This window comes from Lethenteron reissneri, chromosome 47, assembly GCF_015708825.2.
Source record: "Lethenteron reissneri isolate LAM-NWPU_2019-01 chromosome 47, ASM1570882v1, whole genome shotgun sequence".
NCBI lineage: Eukaryota > Metazoa > Chordata > Hyperoartia > Petromyzontiformes > Petromyzontidae > Lethenteron > Lethenteron reissneri.
In genome coordinates this window covers 10,081,237-10,101,808 of record NC_083825.1, presented here as the reverse complement: position 1 = coordinate 10,101,808, position 20,572 = coordinate 10,081,237, and the positions used below count along the sequence as shown (strand labels likewise).

The 20,572-nt window shown below is 59.3% G+C and overlaps 1 protein-coding gene across 1 annotated transcript; it reads left to right on the top strand.

Annotated features, from left to right (window-relative positions):
* The first annotated feature begins 3,269 nt into the window (after window positions 1–3,269).
* LOC133354506 (uncharacterized protein C4orf54-like) lies at window positions 3,270–19,005 on the top strand. Its single transcript, XM_061571395.1, has 2 exons — window positions 3,270–8,697; window positions 11,132–19,005. Exon 1 carries the CDS (start codon window positions 4,144–4,146, stop codon window positions 8,668–8,670), a length of 4,527 nt encoding a protein of 1,508 aa, XP_061427379.1. The 5' UTR covers window positions 3,270–4,143; the 3' UTR covers window positions 8,671–8,697; window positions 11,132–19,005.
* Window positions 19,006–20,572: the final 1,567 nt, after the last annotated feature.

Genomic DNA, 20,572 nt, shown 5'->3' with positions numbered 1-20,572 from the left:
TCGCAGAGTCGCGCTCCACGTGCGAGGGGGGGGGACGTCTCATGGCACGCGACGGGCTCGGATTGAAAACGTTCCCTCCGCTCCGTCGCTGCTTATTATCAACTTGGCTCTTCCGAAAGCACTCCCGTGTCACTCTGTGTGTGCGCGCGTGTTAATATTTAGCACGATGTGTGCATCTGATGGCCTCAAGGTGCACCTAGCCTGACACAGGAGTTGCGGTGGCGTCACTCTGTGACGAGTGGCGGCTGTTGTGTTCCTGGGGGTGTGTTTGTGTGCGCATCTCTGCGTGTATATGCGTCTGTATCTTCGGCCATGCCCGAATGGCCGTGTGTCTGTAGCTCTGCGGGTATCTCGTATCGCTGGATGTGTGCGGTCACGCCTCGCCCAAATATACTCGAGAGACACGCGAGACACTTTCCCTCCCCTCCCTCCCCTCGCCCTCCCACCCCCACCCCTCCACTCGCCCTCTCACCCCCACCCCTCCCCTCTCACCCCCACCCCTCCCCTCGCCCTCTCACCCCCACCCCTCCCCTCGCCCTCTCACCCCCACCCCTCCCCTCGCCTCGCTGCTACCCGTGGCTGTGGGGTTGACACGAGCGGTGGCTGAACTTGTGAGGGTTGCAACAGCTGCTGCTGCTGCTGTCAGCCAGGAGAGCCGAGCGTGGTCGCCGCGTCGCTACCGAAGGCGCAGGCGGTGCAACTGCGACAGGGCGCGTTGCCCAGAGGAGCCCCCAGGCTACAGAGAGGTGGGGGGGACATAGCGAACTGGTGAGGGGGGAGGGGACATTTCATTCCCAGCACCAACAATTATATTCCATGACCACGCTGCGCTCCATCACCGCGCACAGCAGACAGGTGAGCTGCAGGTAAAGCCACAAGTGAGATACAGGTGAGCCGCAGATGAGACAGACGAGGCACAGGTGAGCTGTAGATGCGAGCCGGAGGTGAGAGGCGAGACGCGGGCGAGAGAGAGAGAGGCGAGAGGCAGCTGCCTTGCCGCGTCTCTAAAGTGGGCTCGGGGTTTTACCCCGGTGTTGGAAAATAGCGGCAGAGTCACATTTCATCACCACTTGTGTCACACACACACGCACAGACACGTGCGCACACACACATCCATACAACCGCCATTCGCCACTAAGTGGCGGTGACGTCACCACGGCGCGAGTGCCAGACTAGGTGCACTTTGAGGTCACGTGAAGTGTTTGAAGGTTCGCTGGCAAGAAGGCACGGGACGGTTGACTGAGATGACTGGCACATGCACCACCTGTGCTCGCTACTGTGCCACCTCGCTGCGTTGTATCCGCACGGCGCTGTGTGAGTATATGGGTCTTTGTGTAAGTATATGGGTCTCTGTGTGAGCATATGGGTCTCTGTGTGAGTATATGGGTCTCTGTGTGAGTATGTGGGTCTCTGTGTGAGTCTATGGGTCTCTGTGTGAGTATATGGGTCTCTGTGTGAGTATATGGGTCTCTGTGTGAGTATATGGGTCTCTGTGTGAGTATATGGGTCTCTGTGTGAGTATATGGGTCTCTGTGTGAGTCTATGGGTCTCTGTGTGAGTATATGGGTCTCTGTGAGTATATGGGTCTCTGGGTGAGTCTATGGGTCTCTGTGTGAGTCTATGGGTCTGCGTGAGTCTATGGGTCTCTTTGTGAGTCTATGGATCTGCGTGAGTCTATGGGTCTCTGTGTGAGTCTATGGGTCTCTGTGTGAGTATATGGGTCTCTGTGTGAGTCTATGGGTCTCTGTGTGAGTCTATGGGTCTCTGTGTGAGTCTACGGGTCTCTGTGCGAGTCTATGGGTCTCTGTGTGAGTCTATGGGTCTCTGTGTGAGTCTATGGGTCTCTGTGTAAGTATATGGGTCTCTGTGTGAGTCTATGGGTCTCTGTGTAAGTATATGGGTCTTTGTGTGAGTATATGGGTCTGCGTGAGTCTATGGGTCTCTGTGAGTATATGGGTCTCTGTGTGAGTCTATGGGTCTCTGTGTAAGTATATGGGTCTCTGTGTGAGCCTATGGGTCTCTGTGAGTCTATGGGTCTTTGTGTGAGTATATGGGTCTCTGTGTGAGTCTATTGGTCTCTGTGAGTCTATGTGTCTCTGGGTGAGTCTATGGGTCTCTGTGTGAGTATATGGGTCTCTGTGTGAGTCTATGGGTCTCTGTGTGAGTCTATGGGTCTCTGTGTGAGTATATGGGTCTCTGTGTGAGTATATGGGTCTCTGTGTGAGTCTATGGATCTGCGTGAGTCTATGGGTCTCTGTGAGCATATGGGTCTCTGTGTGAGTCTATGGGTCTCTGTGTAAGTATATTGGTCTCTGTGTGAGCCTATGGGTCTCTGTGGGTCTATGGGTCTTTGTGTGAGTATATGGGTCTCTGTGTGAGTCTATGGGTCTCTGTGAGTCTATGGGTCTCTGGGTGAGTCTATGGGTCTATGTGTGAGTCTATGGGTCTCTGTGTGAGTCTATGGGTCTCTGTGTGAGCCTATGGGTCTCTGTAAGTCTATGGGTCTTTGTGTGAGTATATGGGTCTCTGTGTGAGTCTATGGGTCTCTGTGAGTCTACAGGTCTCTGTGTGAGTCTACGGGTCTTTGTGTGAGTCTATGGGTCTCTGTGTGAGTCTATGGGTCTCTGTGTGAGTCTATGGGTTCCTATGCGAGGCATTAGACACCATCGACTCAATGCACCTGAGAATCCAGACAGTGGCTGACACCCAGATTCGAATCCAGGAGCTCAGCAGCGCCGGTTCAAGTGTCCCTGGACAGGGCCGTGATGAACCCCCCTGAGCCAGCGAGCCGGTCACCATATTTCACTCGCACACGCGGGCATTTATTTAAAGGCACCGCGACGGGGGCTCTGTGCCAATGACCCCCCACCACTGCCCCCCCCACCCACCCCCCACTGCCCCCCCACCCACCCCCCCACTGCCCCACCCCCACCCACCCCCACTGCCCCCCCACCCACGCACCACTGCGCATTCCCGGCTGAGCGTTCCCGCAGCGCTGCCCCGGTCCGCGCAAACATCAGCTAACGGGCTCGCGCTGTTGGGAGGGGGTGGTGGTGGTGGTGATGGTGGTGATGGCTGCACAGCATTTAGGGGGGGTGAGTGGGGTGGAGGAAGGAGGGTGAGTGGAGTGGAGGAGTCGGGTGCAGGGGGGTGAGTGGGGTGGAGGAGGGGGGGTAGAGAGGGGGTGGAGGAAGGGGGGTGAGTGGGGGTGAGTGGGGTGGAGGAGGGGGGGTAGAGAGGGGGTGGAGGAAGGGGGGTGAGTGGGGGTGGAGGGGGGGCGGTATAGAGGGTGGAGGCGCGTGGTTGGGTCTTGGCACACAGAGAGAGGAGCACGGACACCGGGAGATTGACGGCCGCGTTATTTGCGCAGGGGACGTCCGTCTGTCTCTCCCTGGCTCTCTGGCTCTCCCTGGCTCTCCCTGGCTCTCCCTGGCTCTCTCTGGCTCTATTTGGCTCTCCCTGGCTCTCTGGCTCTATCTGGCTCTCTCTGGCTCTATCTGGCTCTGTCTGGATCTCTGTCTTTCCCTGGTTCTCTCTGGCTCTATCTGGCTCTCTGTCTGTATCGATCTGGCTCTCTGGCTCTATCTGACTCTCTCTATCTGGCTCTCGCTCTCTGACACTATCTGACTGTCTCTGGCTCTCTGACACTATCTGACTCTCTCTCTCTGGCTCTCTCTCTCGCTCTGGCTCTTTCTGTCTCTCTGTCTCTATTTGGCTCTCTCTGGCTCTCTCTGGCTCTCTCTGTGTCGCTTCGGCCCTCTACGGTTCCCCACGCGGCACCGCTCCACCGCCGCTGTCGCAGCCGACGAGGAGTGTGAGGACGAGGAGGTGGAAGAGAGGAGGGGGCGAGTGGGAGGAGAGAGACAGCGGAGTCGGCCGAGCAAGAGGGCAGAACAGGAGGCGGAGAAGCGAGTGAGGAGTAGGGGGTGGAAGGGGTTTAGATGAGTGAGTGAAAGAGGACGTCGGAGGGGGGGACGAAACGAGGAGGAGGGGGAGAGGAGGTGGAGGCGATCACTGCGATCGGGATGATGAGCGATTGAGCCACTGTTCCAAACGGGGCCCAGATCCGCATCGTCGCGATTTTGAATCCGCCTCCCGGCAACTCCCTCGTGAGTCGCGACCGACCTCGTCACGACGAGGGCGATGGACGACACCGATGACGAGGTGCGAGACCTGACGGCCAGGTCCTTCCGGAGTCTCTCGTTCCCCTACGAGGCGCTCGAAGACAGCGGCTCCCTCAAGGACAGCACGCCCGCGCCGAGCAGGAACCACGACAACAACGACCGCCACGACAACAACAACCACAACAACCACCACGACCACAACAACCACCACGACAACAACAACAACAACCACGACAACAACCAACGCAGCAACTGCAACGAGCACGGCAAAGACGACGGTAAGCTCAACGATCGTAAAGACGACGACGACGACGAGTGGATACTCAACCGCTGGCCCACGTACGTGGACCTGGGTAGGACGAGCCGCGAAGTCCGACGTTCCACCGCCAATGGGGAGCAGGGGGAGGTGGGGGCAGGGGTGGGGGCTGCGGGGTGTCAGGGCACGGCTAAAGGTGCTTTGAGTGTCGCGGTGCAGCAGCAGCAGCAGGAGGAGGAGGCAGGAGCAGCGCCGAGAGTCGCTATTCCCATGACGCCAGGCGGCGAGGCTATAACGAGGGTGTCGGCATCGCGCGCGACACTCACCCAGCGCGCCGCGGCAATGAGCAGCGCGCCCAAGAGGGACGCGGTGCTGGAGACGCTGCTGCTGCAGCAGCTGCAGCAGCACCACCACAAGCACCAGCAGAAGCAGCAGCAGCTGCTGCAACAGCAACAGCAGCAACAGCAGCAACAGCAACAACAGCATGAACAACAGCAACAACAACAGCAGCAGCAACAACATCAACAGCAGCAGAAGCAGCAGCTGCAACAGCAACAACAGCAACAACAACATCATGAACAACAGCAACAACATCATGAACAACAGCAACATCAGCAACAACATCAACAGCAGCAGCAGCAGCAACAACATCAGCAGCAGCACGCAATCACATTTGGCACTGAGCGCAAAGTGACTTCATATATGTCGGGCATGCACGTGGAGGAGAGCGGAGAGGCCTGCTACTTGAAGCAGCTGTCACATCGGCAGCAACATCAGCAGATCTACCATCATCATGAGCAGCAGCAGCAACATAATTATCATCACCAGCAGCAGCAGCAGTATCAGCAGCAGCAGCAGCACATCTGGCGGCAGACTGAAGGTCAAGTCGAGTTGTCCACCCAGGGGATGTCCGGGCACGCCAAGCAGGCGTCGAGCATCCTCAAGAGCGTAATCTCCAAGAAGATGCAGCTGGAGCAGGAGCTGAAGATGGAGCGCGGGGAGGTGGTGGACACGAGCGTGACGAGCGAGTGCGGCGACCCGCGGGGCCGAGACGAAGCCGCCGCCGCCGCCGCCGGGAGCGCAGAGAGACACGGGCAGGGCCAGACGCGCGTGTCCGTCCACCCCGACGTGGCGCGGGGTGGCGACGGCGTCGACAAGCGGCAGAAGTCGGTGTCGCAGAAGATTTTCCTGCACAGCGAGAACAGCGCCTTCACGTCGTGGGGACAGCGGCGGCACGAGGCGGCCGCCGATCTGTGCGGCGCGGCGCGACGCGACTCCAGGCGGCAGACGATCCGGCTCGACTTCCCGCACGGAGGGGCCAGAATTGTCCAGGACGACGACGACGAGAAGAAGAAGATGATGATGCTGAAGATGAAGATGATGAAGCTGCCGCAGACGGAGCATGCGAAGCGCGGTTACAGCAGCAGCCTCTCGACCTCCGAAGGAGCCCGCAACGAGCCGAACGATGACGATGGTGCCGACGCCGACGACGACAGCTCGTGCTACCTCGCCGTCTCGGCCCCTGCCCACGCGCCGAACTCCTCCTCCTCCTCCGCCGTGGTGATGGTGATGGATGGAGACGGGAGGGAGATGAAGACGAAGCGCAAGACGCAGGGCCTCGCGCAAGACGCCGCTACGGGCGTCTTCAGGAGCCAGGACGCCAACCTGCTGCTCAAGGTGGGCGACGCGACGAGGAGCGCCCTCGTGTCGCGCTCTCCCGAGATCAAGATCAGCATCCGCAAGCGCGGCGGGGACACCGGCGCGAACCCGTTCAGCATCGCCCAGCTCCTCACGCCCAACATCCCCGGCGGTGGCATCGACGATGGCCATCGACACCATCACCACCACCACCCGACTACCCACGTCGCCTCCAGCGCGGCGTCCGCCGCCAAGCCCACGCCGAGTTTCACCCTCCCGGCGATTTTCAAAATCGAGCCCGTGGACGTGGCGCCATCTCCGGCGAGGCTGGAGGAGAAGGTGAAAGGTCAGGCGCCCATCCACCACGTGCGTGACGTGCGCAAGCTGGTCAAGAGCTCCTACCCCGTGGGGTCGCGCGAGGACCACACCGACTCCAGGTCCACCACCTCGGACCACAGCTCCGGGGGGGCGACGGCGGCGGTGGCCGCGGAGGTCAGAGGTCATTCGCGAGGGTGCGATGTCGCGGCCACCAACGTCACCACCTCGTCCTCGTCGTCTTCACGCGGCCTCAAAGCTGTGGCGCCGCTCGTCATCAACTACAAGTCCATCACGCGGCAGGAGCGCGGTGACGACAGCAACGGGGACGCCGCGAAGGAGCGCGCCGCGGACGCGCGGTTCGGAGCCGTGACGACGACGACGGTGACGATGATGGGCGGCGCCCCTCTGGAGGGCCCCGGCGGGCGAGGAGGCGCGGAGGAGAAGGGCGCTCAGCAGCGCTTCGGTCTCAAGGTGGGAGCGGCCGACGAGCTGGCGGGCAGAGGCGGGCCCGCCAAGCCGTCGAGCCAGCTCGCCGTGGAGAAGCTGGAGGCGGCGGTGCGCTCCATGGAGGACCTCTACGTGTACGAGAACCACGAGTGGCGGCGGCGTCACGGGGCCGAGGCGCCGGTGCCCGAGAGCCACGTGCTGTCGCTCATCGCCTGCATGGAGAAGGGCGAGAAGGAGAAACAAGCGCACGCGGACGGGGCCGCGAGGGTCGTCCGAGTGCAGCAGCAGCAGCACCAGCAGCAGCACCAGCAGCAGCAGCATCAACAACAGCATCAACAACAGCACCAACAGCAGCAGCAGTGCGCGGCGCCGCTCGCCGCTGCCTCCGCGCCGCCTCCATCGCCCCGCCACGTGGCGCTCGGCCCCTCCGCGTGGTCGGCTCAAAAGGTCGCGCACAAATTGCCGCAGATCTTTGGCACGACGCAGACCGTGGCGGCCGCCGTCTCCAAGCGGCAGGAGCAGCAGCAGCAGCAGGGGATGGTGATACGGTCCGTGAGGCCCCCGTGTTCCGCACGTGCGGATGAAGCCGGTGCCACTGCGTTCGCCAAGCAGCAGCAGCAGGAGGAGCAGCAGCAGCAGCAGGAGGAGGAGCGGGAGAGGTCATCCAAGGCGGCTGCTGAAGTGGGCCACTACCTCACCATCCCCGTCAAGGCGAGCGCCCGAGACGGGAGTGGGGACCGCGTCTCAGGCAAGGAGCCGCAAGCTCTGCTCGATCTGCCTCCCACGGTGCCACCCAGGACTCACAGGGAGGCCAGCAGCCAGCAGCACGCGGCGCAAGTGGACGGCAAATCGCAGCAGCAGCAGCAGCATCAACAGCAGCAGCACAGACACACGCACAGAGCGGTGAATCTGGACGAAAGAGGAAAGCGTCCCGAGGTCGGCAGCGGAAGAACGAGCGCCGCGAGCATCTCGAACATCCACGGCTCGAGCAGCGCCACCGCGAGCAGCGGCCACTTCGCCAAAATCCACACGACGTCCGCTCAGCAAAAGTGTCCTCCATCCCCCCTGATCCTGCAACCCGTGCACCCGGCGCTCGCCTTCTCGGCGGCCTCCGAGCGTGACGAGAGGCGGCTCCCCCCGCCGCCGCCGCTGCTGCGCGCCATCGCCGGCTCCGTGAGCCCCGTGTCGCTGACGGCGTCGCGACGCCGTCTGCTCGTCGACCCCGAGTCGGGCCAGTGCTACGTCGTGGACGCGCCGCCGCCGCCCGCGCAGCCGCAGCGCAAGACGCTGCTGGACGTGGAGACGCAGCAGTACGTGGAGGTGTCCGTGAGCCCGCAGGCAGGCGGAGGAGCGGGAGGCACCACGGGCGGCGTCTACTCCGTGGCCATGCCGCCCGCGCAGTTTCTGTTCACGGCGACGACGCCCGGCGCCTTGGGGTCACACTTCGTGATGTTTCCCGGCGTCCTGTCCACGCACATCCAGGCCTTGCCCGCCGGCTATGAGTACCAACAGCAGTTGCAGCAGCAGTTGCAGTATCAGCAGTTGCAGTATCATCATCAGCAGCAGCGGCAGTACTTTCAGCACCAGGGATCGATCGGCCTCGTTGAGGAACCTCAGAGCTCGCAGGGAAAATGCTTCTTCCAGAGCGGCAAGGAGGAGTCTAGTCCAGCAGTGGATCGGCCCTACTTCCTGCCGTCGGGAAAGGTGCTCGGCCCGGGGAACCAGGGCGTCTTCGCAGTCCCGGGGGGGTCCGGGGGCGACCTGGAGCTGCTCAAGGGGCCGGCAGCGGTCTCCTTCTGCTCGGCCGCGCAGGCGCAAGGCCCTCGCATCGTGGCGCCGCCTTCATTCGACGGCACCACGATGAGCTTCGTGGTGGAGCACAGGTGAAGAAGAGGGGAGCGGCGGCGTCACGTGGTGAGCTGGCGCACGCACGCACGCACGCAGTCGAGAGGGGGGGGGTTGGGGGTCACCCACACGCAGCTACCACCGCCCCCTCCACGCTCACGCCCCCCGCTCGCGAGTCCGAGGGGTTCCGTGTCACCTTGTGCCGCACAGGGACAGCTGCCACTGGGGGTGCGCTTCAAATAATAATAATACGACTGTCATCAGATTGATCTAGAGTGCGATTCCCGCTCATAGCCCCACACCGGAAACTATTTTCTGAACCGGTCATGGGCCTCCCCTCGGTCGACTCAGCCTCGAATGAGTGCTTGGCGCGATGCCAGACGTCGCGAGTCGGGAGGCACAGGCGGCCGGGCGTGGTGTTTGTCCCACCGCTCGCTCGTGCCCCGCGCCGGCCTTCACGCCAGCTCGCTCGGAGCACTTGCACCGAACAGTCTGTTAATGGGATACGGGGGGGGGGGGGGGGGGCTTTGTCGACGCGTGTTAATGTGACGCGTTGAGTTCGCCGAGCCAGTTAAGCAAAGCTACGCAAAAAAGCGAACATTATTAGTATTACTCTTTGGTTCTTTCGGTAAAGTCACGTAGTTAGAAATAAAATAAAAATTAAACAAATCACGACGTTTCGATCGCAACACAAGCGGTCGTCCTCAATAATAATATTATTGTTGCTGCTGCTGCAGTAAATGGGTCAGCAATGTCAACGTTAGTAAGCTGCATGATTCCCTGTTGAGCCTCTGAGCTGCTGCTCGTGTAAGGTGAGACGGCGGCGACTCTGCGCCAGCCCCTTGGCCTGCAGCCCAGCCCGCGGCGAGCCCGGCTGGCGCGACATCCACCCCACGCGTCTCCCAATTAGCGCGGCAATTATCGGACTAAATGGGCGCAGGGTGGGTGGGATTATCTTGATATCCACCCTGCAGTGAAGCGGTGGCGCAGCGCTTAGCGCATTGCGCTGCGAACCCCGGCGAGGTTTCGTTTAGATTCCCAGCCAAGGCGAGCGTCAGTGGCGGGCAAGGTGGTGTCGTGGTGACATTCACGTCTCGCAACAGCGAGCACCCACGTTCGTTCCCCGATTCGCCTCTCTGCGTGCGGTTTGCAAGGTCTCCTGTTCCGCAGAACGCGACTGAGTCTGTGAGAGTGTAAGTGGGTGCGGTCGCGTCATCTTTGCCTTTCCTTCCCCTGCTCTGCAGAATGCGTGCGAGTGAAAGTTTTGAGTGCGTGTGCGTGTGTGGGTGCATCTAGCTTGAGTGGCGAGCGGCAGCTGCTGTTGTTGCTGCTGCTGCGCGTGTCTGTGTGGAGTTTGGTGCGTTCCCTCCCTCCCTGTTCTGCATTGGCTTCCCCCGGGTTACGGGCGCCACGGTGGCTTGGAGATGTTAACTACCTCGCCTGGTATGCAGGATGTCCTGGGTTCTATCCCGACCCTGACGCCTGCTGTATATTTGGAGTTTGCGTGTTCTCCTCGTGGTCGCGTGGATTTTTCTCTGGGTCCTCTGGTTTCTCCTTGCACATTTAGAAACATGCGTTTAGAGTATTGGCTACTATACATTTGCACGTGATAAGCCACTTTGTTGAGTTATCATAGCTCAGTGGGCCTTTACCTGGTAAACAAATAAAAATGAGTGCTCTAGTTTCCTCCAGTAGCCAAAAAACATGCAATGTACCGTCACTGGCATTGGCCAAACATCTCAATGTAGCAACAGAGTCTTCAGATTCAGCGAGTTTTTCCTGGGTAAATAAAATATTTGAATCGGTCCTGGGCGGCTCCCCCCCCCCCTCCCCCTTCAGTCAACCCGCACAGATGAGCGCGGTGAAGTATGGTCAAGGCGCCTCCGTGGCGTGCGGAGGCCTTCATCCAGCAGTGGATTGACAAGGGGATGTCAACCTTTCCCCCCCCCCCCGCTCTCCCTAAACTATTGCAGGCGGCATGGAAGAGACGTTTGAGGTCTTGGGGGGACGCGAGTTGCTCCGGAGAGGCTTTGGTAGGAATGGGACCACTGCGTAGAGTAGCCACGTGGCGTCTTACCCCGGAATGCCTCGCCGAGTCTCAAGATTATCTTTTGCCGGAAGGATGCTGCTCATAGAGCGAGACTAAGGGCACCGTGCGGATGCATTACTGTCGTGTGCTGACTGTGAGTTTTGGTATCCGCGCCGTGCTCACAGCACAAGGCGATCACGGAGGAAGGCGCCGTTGTTGTTTCAAACCGGGGTCCTACGCGGGCAGACCGATGCTCGCCTCCACGGGCCAAGGTGCTGAGTCACCTTGTGGCAAGCAGTGACCGTCTGCCGCGGGAGGTGCCCTTGCATTTGACGTAATTCGCTCGTGGCGCGTCGATCGCTCCGAGCCATCGCTGTCGTCCAGCCACTGCTGCTTGCTCCGTGTCCCCCGCTCGTGGCGCGCAGCTCACCCCGAGTCACGTGTCCGCCCCGTGCCCTCTGTCGCCCCGTGCAGGAGAGCCGGCGACCTCTGACCCCGGCCGGGGGCCGCCCTGCTGCTGGCGGCAGGGCCCACGGCCTCAACGACGCAGACGCGAAACGCCGTCGCGAAGGTCCGGATGGGATTCGCGTCCCTCTCCCTCGCCTAGGGGGGGGGGGGGGGGGGGGCTGGAATCCACGGCCCATGGGCCAGACGCGGTCCGCTACTTCTTTTCGTGAGGCCTACTGCTCCGAAACAACATTCATCGGTCACCGCAAGCCGCGCTGATCGGGCACTAGACGGGGACATTCGCGACCTGGCAACGAGCGCGCGTGACTCGCCACGAGTTCCGCTGCCGTCACTGCGAGGGCCTCCCGGGGCGGCGAGAAGCGACCGAGCCGCGCGCGACGCCAACGGGTCGCTCGCTCGCCACGGCCACCGCACGTGGAAGGTTCCCCACCATTGCCCCCCGCCTCCCTTAACACGGTACCCGGACGCTGGCGTGTCCCGTGACCCATGGCCAACATCGACATGGAGGCGTCATCGTGGCCATAGCCGCTGATGCCACCACCACCGCCGCCGCACCTCCTCGCTGCCGACTCGCTCTCCCTGCCTCTCCCCTTCCCCGGATCCCACAGCTGGAGCCACGCAGCCACCACCGCGATTCTGCCCCCGCGAGGGACGTAGGGGGAGGGGGCTGGGGGGCACAGAACGACAATGGAATGTTCTGCACCGCCCTCTCCGACCCACGATGCCTATCACACCTGTTATGCGCGGTGGTCGCCCTGCCAAGCCCTATCCAAAGCTTAGCCCCGCTTAGTCTCATTAACCCCCACACACACTTTGCGCAAGAGCGCAGAAGCGTGGCCACCACATCTACGCCTCTATTTAAGGAATGAAACACGCTGGCTGTCGCACGATGAAGCTGGTTGCAATTACTGGCGAAACGTCGTACTCAGATTGTAAATGTTGTGGCTTGGCTCTCCAACACACCGGTGTGCTGTACTAGTATATTACACTACACTACTATACACTACACTATACACTACTATACACTACACTATACACTACTATACACTACACTATACACTACACTATACATTACTATACACTACTATACACTACAGTATACACTACACGCTAGTGCTGTACTAGTGACGAATTAGCCACGTTCTGTTGACGTGACAACCCTTACTAGTTGGCTGTGTTGGGTGGTGGCGGGTTTAACGACACATTTATACATTTACGCAATCTAACCCAACAAAACCTCTATTGTGGATGCTATTGCTCGCGAAAGCCTCCTCCTACTCCCTGTTCAACTTAGTTCCCCAGGTCTGTTGGGATTGGGCGCGTGCTGGGTGATGCAGCTGCTTTGCGCGAGTCCACGCGGCGCGGACAGTCGCCTCGCGAGCCGAGTGAGTCAACTGGAGGCCCCGCCGAGGCGCCCTCGGCTCACGAGGCTCGCGACGCGCGCCACGAGCCGAGCCGAGCTGAGCGTGAGAGTCGATTGTCCGCGACGCGCGCCGGAACGAGACGACGATCACCCATCTGGCGTCGCAACTCAACATTTGCCACGTGGTAGTTTCATTTTTGTTAAATATTATAATTTGTTAACGTGACAAAAATGGGCGTCGTTCATTTTCAGAGCTCGAACGTCAACCAAATTGATGAACAAAACGAGGTCGTGGTGGTCGTGGTGGTTTTCTGTGCAGCAAACTGCTGCCAGAGCTGAGACCATCAACCTCGCTCGACTCGAGAATCCCCGTTTTTCATCGCCGTGGCTCCGACGGGGGTGCGAACCCAGGTGGCTTGGGTGTTGGGTGTTGGGGGCGGTGCCGGCTCGCAAGCCACGGGCCCTGGGAGCGGACGCGGAGTCGTCGCCGCTCCCTGGGGCCGAGCGGACCGCGTCTGGCGAGGAACGCTTCTCCCGAGGCGGCGCGCGGAGCGGTGGCGCGGACGACCCGTGCCGGGGCTGTGACACGCGCGCGCGCGCTGGTGTGTGTGTGTGTGGTGCTTTTGCCGTGGCTGCCATGGTAAGGGTGAGGATGATGCTTTCACGTGGGTTTTCTTTGCGATGTGATTTCCCCCCCCCCCCCCCTCGTTGTTGTGCGAGTTGACTGAAATTTCGCTGCGCGTAGATCCCCACCTCGCTGTGCCCTTGGAGACTCCATGGGGCGAGTGCTGTTAGCGAGCGCCTATTGATGGTGGCGGTGTGACCTGGACCACATCTTGCCAACTTCGTTGTTTCCACCCAGTGCTAAAGTTGCACACAAAGCACCGGGTGCCTATCTTAGGCTGAGCACGTTCAAATATAATGTGTTGCTTTTGGTTGGGAATTGAACTCAGTCGACCGGGATTGCTAAAGACTATGCCATTGTGCCACGCACACATACGCATACTCACAGACACAACAACCGCCATTCGCCACGAATTGGCGGTAACGTCACCACGGCGCTTGTGCCAGGCGAGATGCACAGTTAAGGCTACGTGAAGTGTCGAACGCTCGCTGGTAGGTCACGGGGCAGACCCAGGTGCCACGGGTCGACTGACAGACACACGCATTCACACACACACACAGCCTCGATGACTCACAATGACGCATGCAGAGACCAACACCGTAGCCAGATACCTTCGTCTGTCCACTGCTGTTGTTCACACACAGAGCACTGGGGACGCATTTAAGGCTAAGTCGATGAGGGGGAGGCCCAGGAACGATTGAGAAAGTCGACATTGATGTTGACCGTGGACGCCAATCGAACTTGGGCCACCGGGTCCGTAGCGCGGTGCGCTAACCACGAGGCCACCGCTCCTCGCACGTGCACCAAGGCTCGCCCTTACACACACGACGGGCACGATCACTGAACCCTCCAAAAATGTCCTCTCAGGCAAACACTTCAGAGCAAGTCGCCGTTGAGTACGTTTGGTGTTGGCGCTGTCGTTCTCACACACACAGCCAGCGGTAGTTTCGCAGTCGGGGGGGGGGGGGGCAGTGCCGGATTAAGCTAGTGCGGGGCCTGTAGCAAATGTCATAAAGGGGCCCTGAATAAGCTAAAATCTATAAATGTTAAACCACAAATGTTTAACTTGCAAAGTAATTGTATTTTTTCACTTGCTATACAGCCAGACAATACGACAAACCACTAACCTTAAACTCCCAGTCGTTCATAAAAGTTGAAGGCGGTATAGTACTATAGTAATAGAGCAAGTGCAGAATCACTGAACCTGGAATTGATAGCTTGAAAGCATTTAGCGCGGGGCCCTTTGAAAGTGCGGGGCCCGTAGCATATGTAGCTACTTGTGCTACTGGGATAATCCGGCACTGAGAGGAGGGGGGGCAGTGCTACTGTGCGTTTCCCAATCGAGCAATTCGCGGGCACATTTTTATAAATTTGGAAGGTTTGGACCGTGACGTCGGCACACGATTCGCCTACTCGTCATCGAATGACGTCAGGCGGATCTTTAACAAGCGCTGCGATGCAGATGGCCCGTTCGTTCGTTTTTTAAAATTTGAGGTTAATAAACCCGCGGCGTTAACCAGGACGGCCCGTCGGGGTCGAACCGCTCGGCTGCGTGGGTGCGCGGCTTGCGACGTGCGAGGGAGTTATTCTGAGCGCCGGGCAGCGGGACCGGCCAGCCACGGCGAGTGTCACACTCGGAGCGCCGTGACTACGAGTGAGCTCATACAGCAGCAGCAGCAGACATGCGGCATTCGCTTGACGCGAGTGGCACTTTAAATAAACAGCCGCGTGTGTCGTGGAACGAGCGCCCTAAATACTTGCCGGTTAAACAATGAAATAGCGCGGTGCCTCACTCAAGCCGATTGCGTACAGTGAGCCCTGCGGAGGCGAGCGTGTTGTTGTTGTTGTTTGTTGTGCACCGTGTGCCTGTGTTCGAGCACACCGCGCAAAGGGGTTGCGATTTGTCCACATTCGCCGGAGGTCGTAGGCTCGGACTGTGATTCCTCTACTAAAGCGAATGGGGGCCGCGTTACCGAACAGACGATATTGAGAGTGAATTGACGTCACGTTAACAAGTCTCTATGAAAGCGAATGGACGAGCGGATCTCTATGGAAGTAAAGTTCAATTACATTTTTTTTAGATCTGCATGAAGGTGATTGGACGTGGAAGAGTGGCAGTCACTTGGATTTACAGATCTCCATTTGTGAGTGAGTGAACTCGTCACCCCAGGTCTCTGTGAGAGCGATCATCGGTCACGTGAATCATCAGCACTCCCTGACAGCCGAGCGGTGACACGGCCCACGGGTAGCGTGTTCGCAGCTTGTGGCAGAAGTTCGTGGTTCGGACCGGCAGGCCGCCCTGGTTAACGCCGATGTTGTATTAACCCTCAAAATGCTACGCGCCGTCTGCTTTGTTGTGGATCTTCTAGATCCCGTGAAGTGACACCAACATGGATAAGCCGCTGCCCGCCGACGAGATTGACCAAAAAATACCCGCAAATAACTCGAGTGGGATTACGCACCGCGACCTCGACCCCGACTGTGACGCTACTGCCGGCTGTCCGTGAAACGCAGCAGCGCCCTGCTCCGTAGTGGCCCTGCGCGAAAGAAACAAATAAAGTTCATTTGCGAGAAGTCTGTCACGGCAACGGCATCTCCTCCAGCAGCATCGCTGAGCCAGGAGAGAGTCGTGGAGTCGCTGAGCCAGGAGAGAGTCGGGGAGTCGCTGAGCCAGCAGAGAGTCGTGGAGTCGCTGAGACAGGAGAGAGTCGTGGAGTCGCTGAGCCAGGAGAGAGTCGTGGAGTCGCTGAGCCAGGAGAGAGTCGGGGAGTCGCTGAGCCAGCAGAGAGTCGTGGAGTCGCTGAGCCAGGAGAGAGTCGTGGAGTCGCTGAGCCAGGAGAGAGTCGTGGAGTCGCTGAGCCAGGAGGGAGTCGTGGAGTCGCTGAGCCAGGAGAGAGTCGTGGAGTCGCTGAGCCAGGAGAGAGTCGGGGAGTCGCTGAGCCAGGAGAGAGTCGTGGAGTCGCTGAGCCAGGAGAGAGTCGTGGAGTCGCTGAGCCAGGAGAGAGTCGTGGAGTCGCTGAGCCAGGAGGGAGTCGGGGAGTCGCTGAGCCAGGAGAGAGTCGTGGAGTCGCTGAGCCAGGAGGGAGTCGGGGAGCCTCGCAGGAGGCTCTGGGATGGGGCAGCAGTGAGTGGCTTCCGCTGATGGTTCCATTAACCGACGTTCGCTCTTATCGAGACTCGGGGTGACGACGACGAGTTCACTCACTCGCAGTGGGGACCTGGGAATCCAAGTGACCGTCAACCTTCATTCGCTTTCAGAGAAACCTGTGAGCTCAAGCGCCACCTGGCGACGTTCAGAGATCGGTTGAAGCGACCTCCATGCGTTTGGTCATCACTCGGGGTTTTGGTAAAAGCTTTCACGATCGGTTATCCGTGACAAATGTCAGACGCTGGCAACCGGTCACAGAGCAAAGCGTGTCACTGATGGGCCGCATTGGCACAAACCGCACGGCGGCCTACGTCACCGCGTGGTTCATTTGCTCTCGATTCTCAGTTACCCAGGCGAATTGCGCGGCCCTGCAATCGCTCGCTCACGCCGCTGCTGGCGGAAGGCGCCTCCACTATCGGTCGCTCTCGAGGCTCCTGGCCTCTTCTTCCACGCTGGAGGCGCTGGGCTCACTCGCACATTTTGCTTTCCTGTCGACCGGCCCAGGGTCGCTCGCAACCAACCCACACCGCGGCAGCTGCCCTTCACGTCGCAGTCAACGCGTTCATTGCTCCGAAACATTTTATTTTACGTGCGGCGAACCGATAACCGGCTCGCACCGGTTTTTCACTGCGGTGACCAGTAATGCAAAACGACCGTGTTCCAACGACCCCAGCCCGTTAGTTATCGCAAAGGTCAAACGCAGGACGAGGATGGGGGTCACGGCGCCACGTGTGGTCTGAACCCATGCTGCCCTTGGTGTCCGTGGCGCCGAGCTGAGCGGTGAGGAGAGAGGAGCGGTGGGTGAGGAAGGTGGGTGAGGAATGTGGGTGAGGAATGTGGCAGGTGGTGGGGGCATGTGTAGGACGGGGCCCCGACTCGTGACGGGCAGGGTGAGTCAGAGGGTGAGTGAGAGGGGGAGTCAGAGGGTGAGTGAGAGGGGGAGTGGCCGACAACCGAGAATGGAAGCGCCGGGGAACTTTGGGGGGGAGAGGGAGGGGGGGTCCTTTGAGTTGATGTGCGGTCACCTTGTGAGAGAGTGAGTGGGTGTGTGTGAGAGTGCGTGAGTGTGTGAGAGTGGGTGAGTGAGTGTACCTGTGTGTGAGTGGGTGAGTGTGTGGGGAGCGGTGGTGTAGCGGTTAGCGTGCTGCGATACAAACCCGGCGAGCCGAGTTCGATTCCCGCTCACGGCCAACACCAGTGACGATTATCTGAACCGGTCCCGGGCCTCCCCTAGGTCGACTCAGCCTAAAATGAGTACCTGGTGCGGTGTATAAACATCGCCACCAGGGAGACAAAGGCGGTCGGGCGTGGTGCTGGCCACCCATCCCCTTGTGTATTGTTCCGGCCTTCATAGGTGCTCGCTAACAGCACTTGTCCCTATAGTCTGTTAAGGCTATATGGGGGATCTTTGTCTTGTCTTGTGTGTGAGTGGGCGAGTGCGTGTGAGAATGTGTGAGTGGCGTGAGAATGGGTGGCTGAGTGTGTGGAGCGTGTGAGACTGAGTGGGTGAGTGAGTGAGCGAGTGTGAGAATGAGTGGGTGGGTGAGTGAGTGTGAGACTGAGTGGGTGAGTGAGTGAGCGAGTGTGAGAATGAGTGGGTGAGTCTGCGTGTACTCGTGAAACACCCAAACACAGAGCCATTGTGACCGTCACTGCTCGCCCATTGTACTGTGGATTGTCGCGCGTGACGCCGACTAGTGGGATCGGCTCGTCAGCCAAACCAAACTACCAACAATCGTTGTGGAACATGTATCAATAGCGATCGATGGCCACACAATGCCTGCGCATAGCCGTCACTGCACGTGGCAACACATTTGTGTGTTTACGCATCCCAAGAGCCTCGCGACCCGTGCTCAGCCAATGCCGCCTCGCGTACTCGCGGAAGCAGCGCCGCGGGGACTGATGGTGGGACGTCGTCACGACACCGAACTTTGTGTGTTTGTTCATCTTTCTTCTTTGATGCGGAGGGGCGCTCGGGTGCAGTGAGTCGTCGTGCACAATGTCGCGGGCCGCCGTGTAACCCCCACGGACGGATCTCACTGCCAGGGTGCCAGGGTGCTCGTGACGAGCGCTTTGCCGGAGGACGCTATCACCACCGTGATAGTCGCCTGGTGTTTGGGGGAGAGGAGGGGGGGAGGGCTTCTCTGTTCGTGGGATCCGGCGGCTTGCAGCGGATGCGTCGACTCGCGAGTCGAGCTGCTGCTGCTCTTCCTCTGGAGGCGCACGCGCGTCCCGACCTCGCCACGTGGCCGAGCTGCGGGGTGTGCAGGCGGTGCAGCTGCACGGGGGGTGGGGGTCACGGGCCGGTGCTGCTGGGGGGATGGTGGGGGGGGGGGTCAGGCAACGAGGCTACGAAGTGGGGGGCGGGGATGGGGAATTGGAGTCCGCCTCGGAGCGCCGCTGGGTGACGTCACCGGAGTGCTCCTAAGAGTCGCGGTGACGTCACCAGAGTGCTCTTGATGATGGTGACGATGTGTCGTCATGGTGATAGTGACGATGTGTCGTGATGGTGTTAGTGACGATGTGTCGTCATGGTGACGGTGACGATGTGTCGTCATGGTGATGGTGACGATGTGTCGTGATGGTGACGATGTGTCGTCATGGTGATAGTGAGGATGTGTCGTCATGGTGACGACGTTGTGAGTGTGTTCAAGGTTTTGCTAATTATTTAATTAAACGCACGTGCGTGCATCCACGTGGCCGTGTCTTGCAACCGTCCGTGGGTCACAACGGGTGACGTCCAATCCCAAGTGTCTCTCTCTCTCCTTGTCCAAACACTCGCGCTCGCTCAACAGCAGTCGCATTGCGACTCGCAGACGGCAGTGAGGCGGTGGTCGCCTCGACCCGAGGTCCATCCATTGGCACGCGCGCCGCCCACTCCCCAGCTCAGACCACATCCTCTCGACGCGGAGTTGCGTTAGGACGGGGATTGGTGCCATCGCTCCACCACGCACACTGTGAAGTCACAGGCTGAGGGATGGAACGTGTATCGTTCCGTCACGCTCTAGATACACAACCGTTGCACGAACGTTCAAAGAAAGACGCCTTTAACTTTTGCTGTCGACATGGCCGAGCAGTAGCGCATTCGCCGAATGTTGCAGAAATTCACGGTTCGAATCGAGCGGCCGCCCCGATTCATTCACGCGCGCCACCGTCTGGCGATCACGTGACGTCTCTCGCAAGAGCAGCATCGCGGGCCAAATTTGACAAACGTGAAAAAGATTTACCAGATTACTCAATTGTGTTTACACGTAGCTTTGGGGCCGTCCATAAATGACGTCACGAACCTGGGGGGGGGGGGGGGGTCAGACATTTGTGACGATGTGTGACGAGGGGGGGGGGGGTTGAGAAATGTGACGTCACATCAAAATGCGCAACTTTAAATAAATATAGATAACACGTTCTACTTAATTAAATAGACTTGTTAATACATGTTTCTCCTACAACATCAGAGTGCAGCGCCACATTAAATACGCACTACAATGACAATAGTTTAAAGCGACTTGAAGCATTTTTTATTTTATAAATGGAAATATGTTTTTGGGGGGGTGCGGCAGAGCTTTGTGACGTCATATTTGAGGGGGGGGTCTGACTTTTTATGACGCCGTGTGACGAGGGGGGGGGTCAAAAATCGTCCAAACTCGCGTGACGTCATTTATGGACGGCCCCTTTGTACACAACCCTAACCACTGGCACCTCGTGGGATTTGCTTTCAGACAGGCACCGCATTCCCTCCCAGGTGCAATGCTGCGAGGCGACCACAGGGCGGCAGCACACTGCCGTGGTGGCGGTGGTGATGATGGTGATGGGGCAGTGCAGCGGTTAGCGCGCTGCGGTACGAACCTGGCGACACGAGTTCGATTCCCGTTCGCGGCTAACATCAGTGAGGATTATCTGAACCGGCCCTGGGCCTCCCCTAGGTCGACTCAGCCTCAAATGAGTACCTGGTGCGGTGGGTAAACACATCGCCACTGGGGAGACAAAGGCGGATGAAGAATTACCCGCAAAATGACTCAATTGGGATCACACAGCAGCAGCAGAAACATCATCGCGGCCACCTGTGAAAGCTTGTCAGGACCCTCCTGGACGAGTCTTGAGACTCTGGGGTGATTCTGCGCACACAAGGATCACACGCAGGAAGACCACGTCGAACCAGACGATAGAGTAGACTCGTGTGTGTGTGTATAGTCACCCTCAGAGACACACACACGCGCGCTCATAGATATTACACTCATAGAGACACGACACGAAGTGGCGGTGACGTCACCCCGGCGCTTGTGCCAGGCTAGGTGCACTTTGAGGCCACGTGAA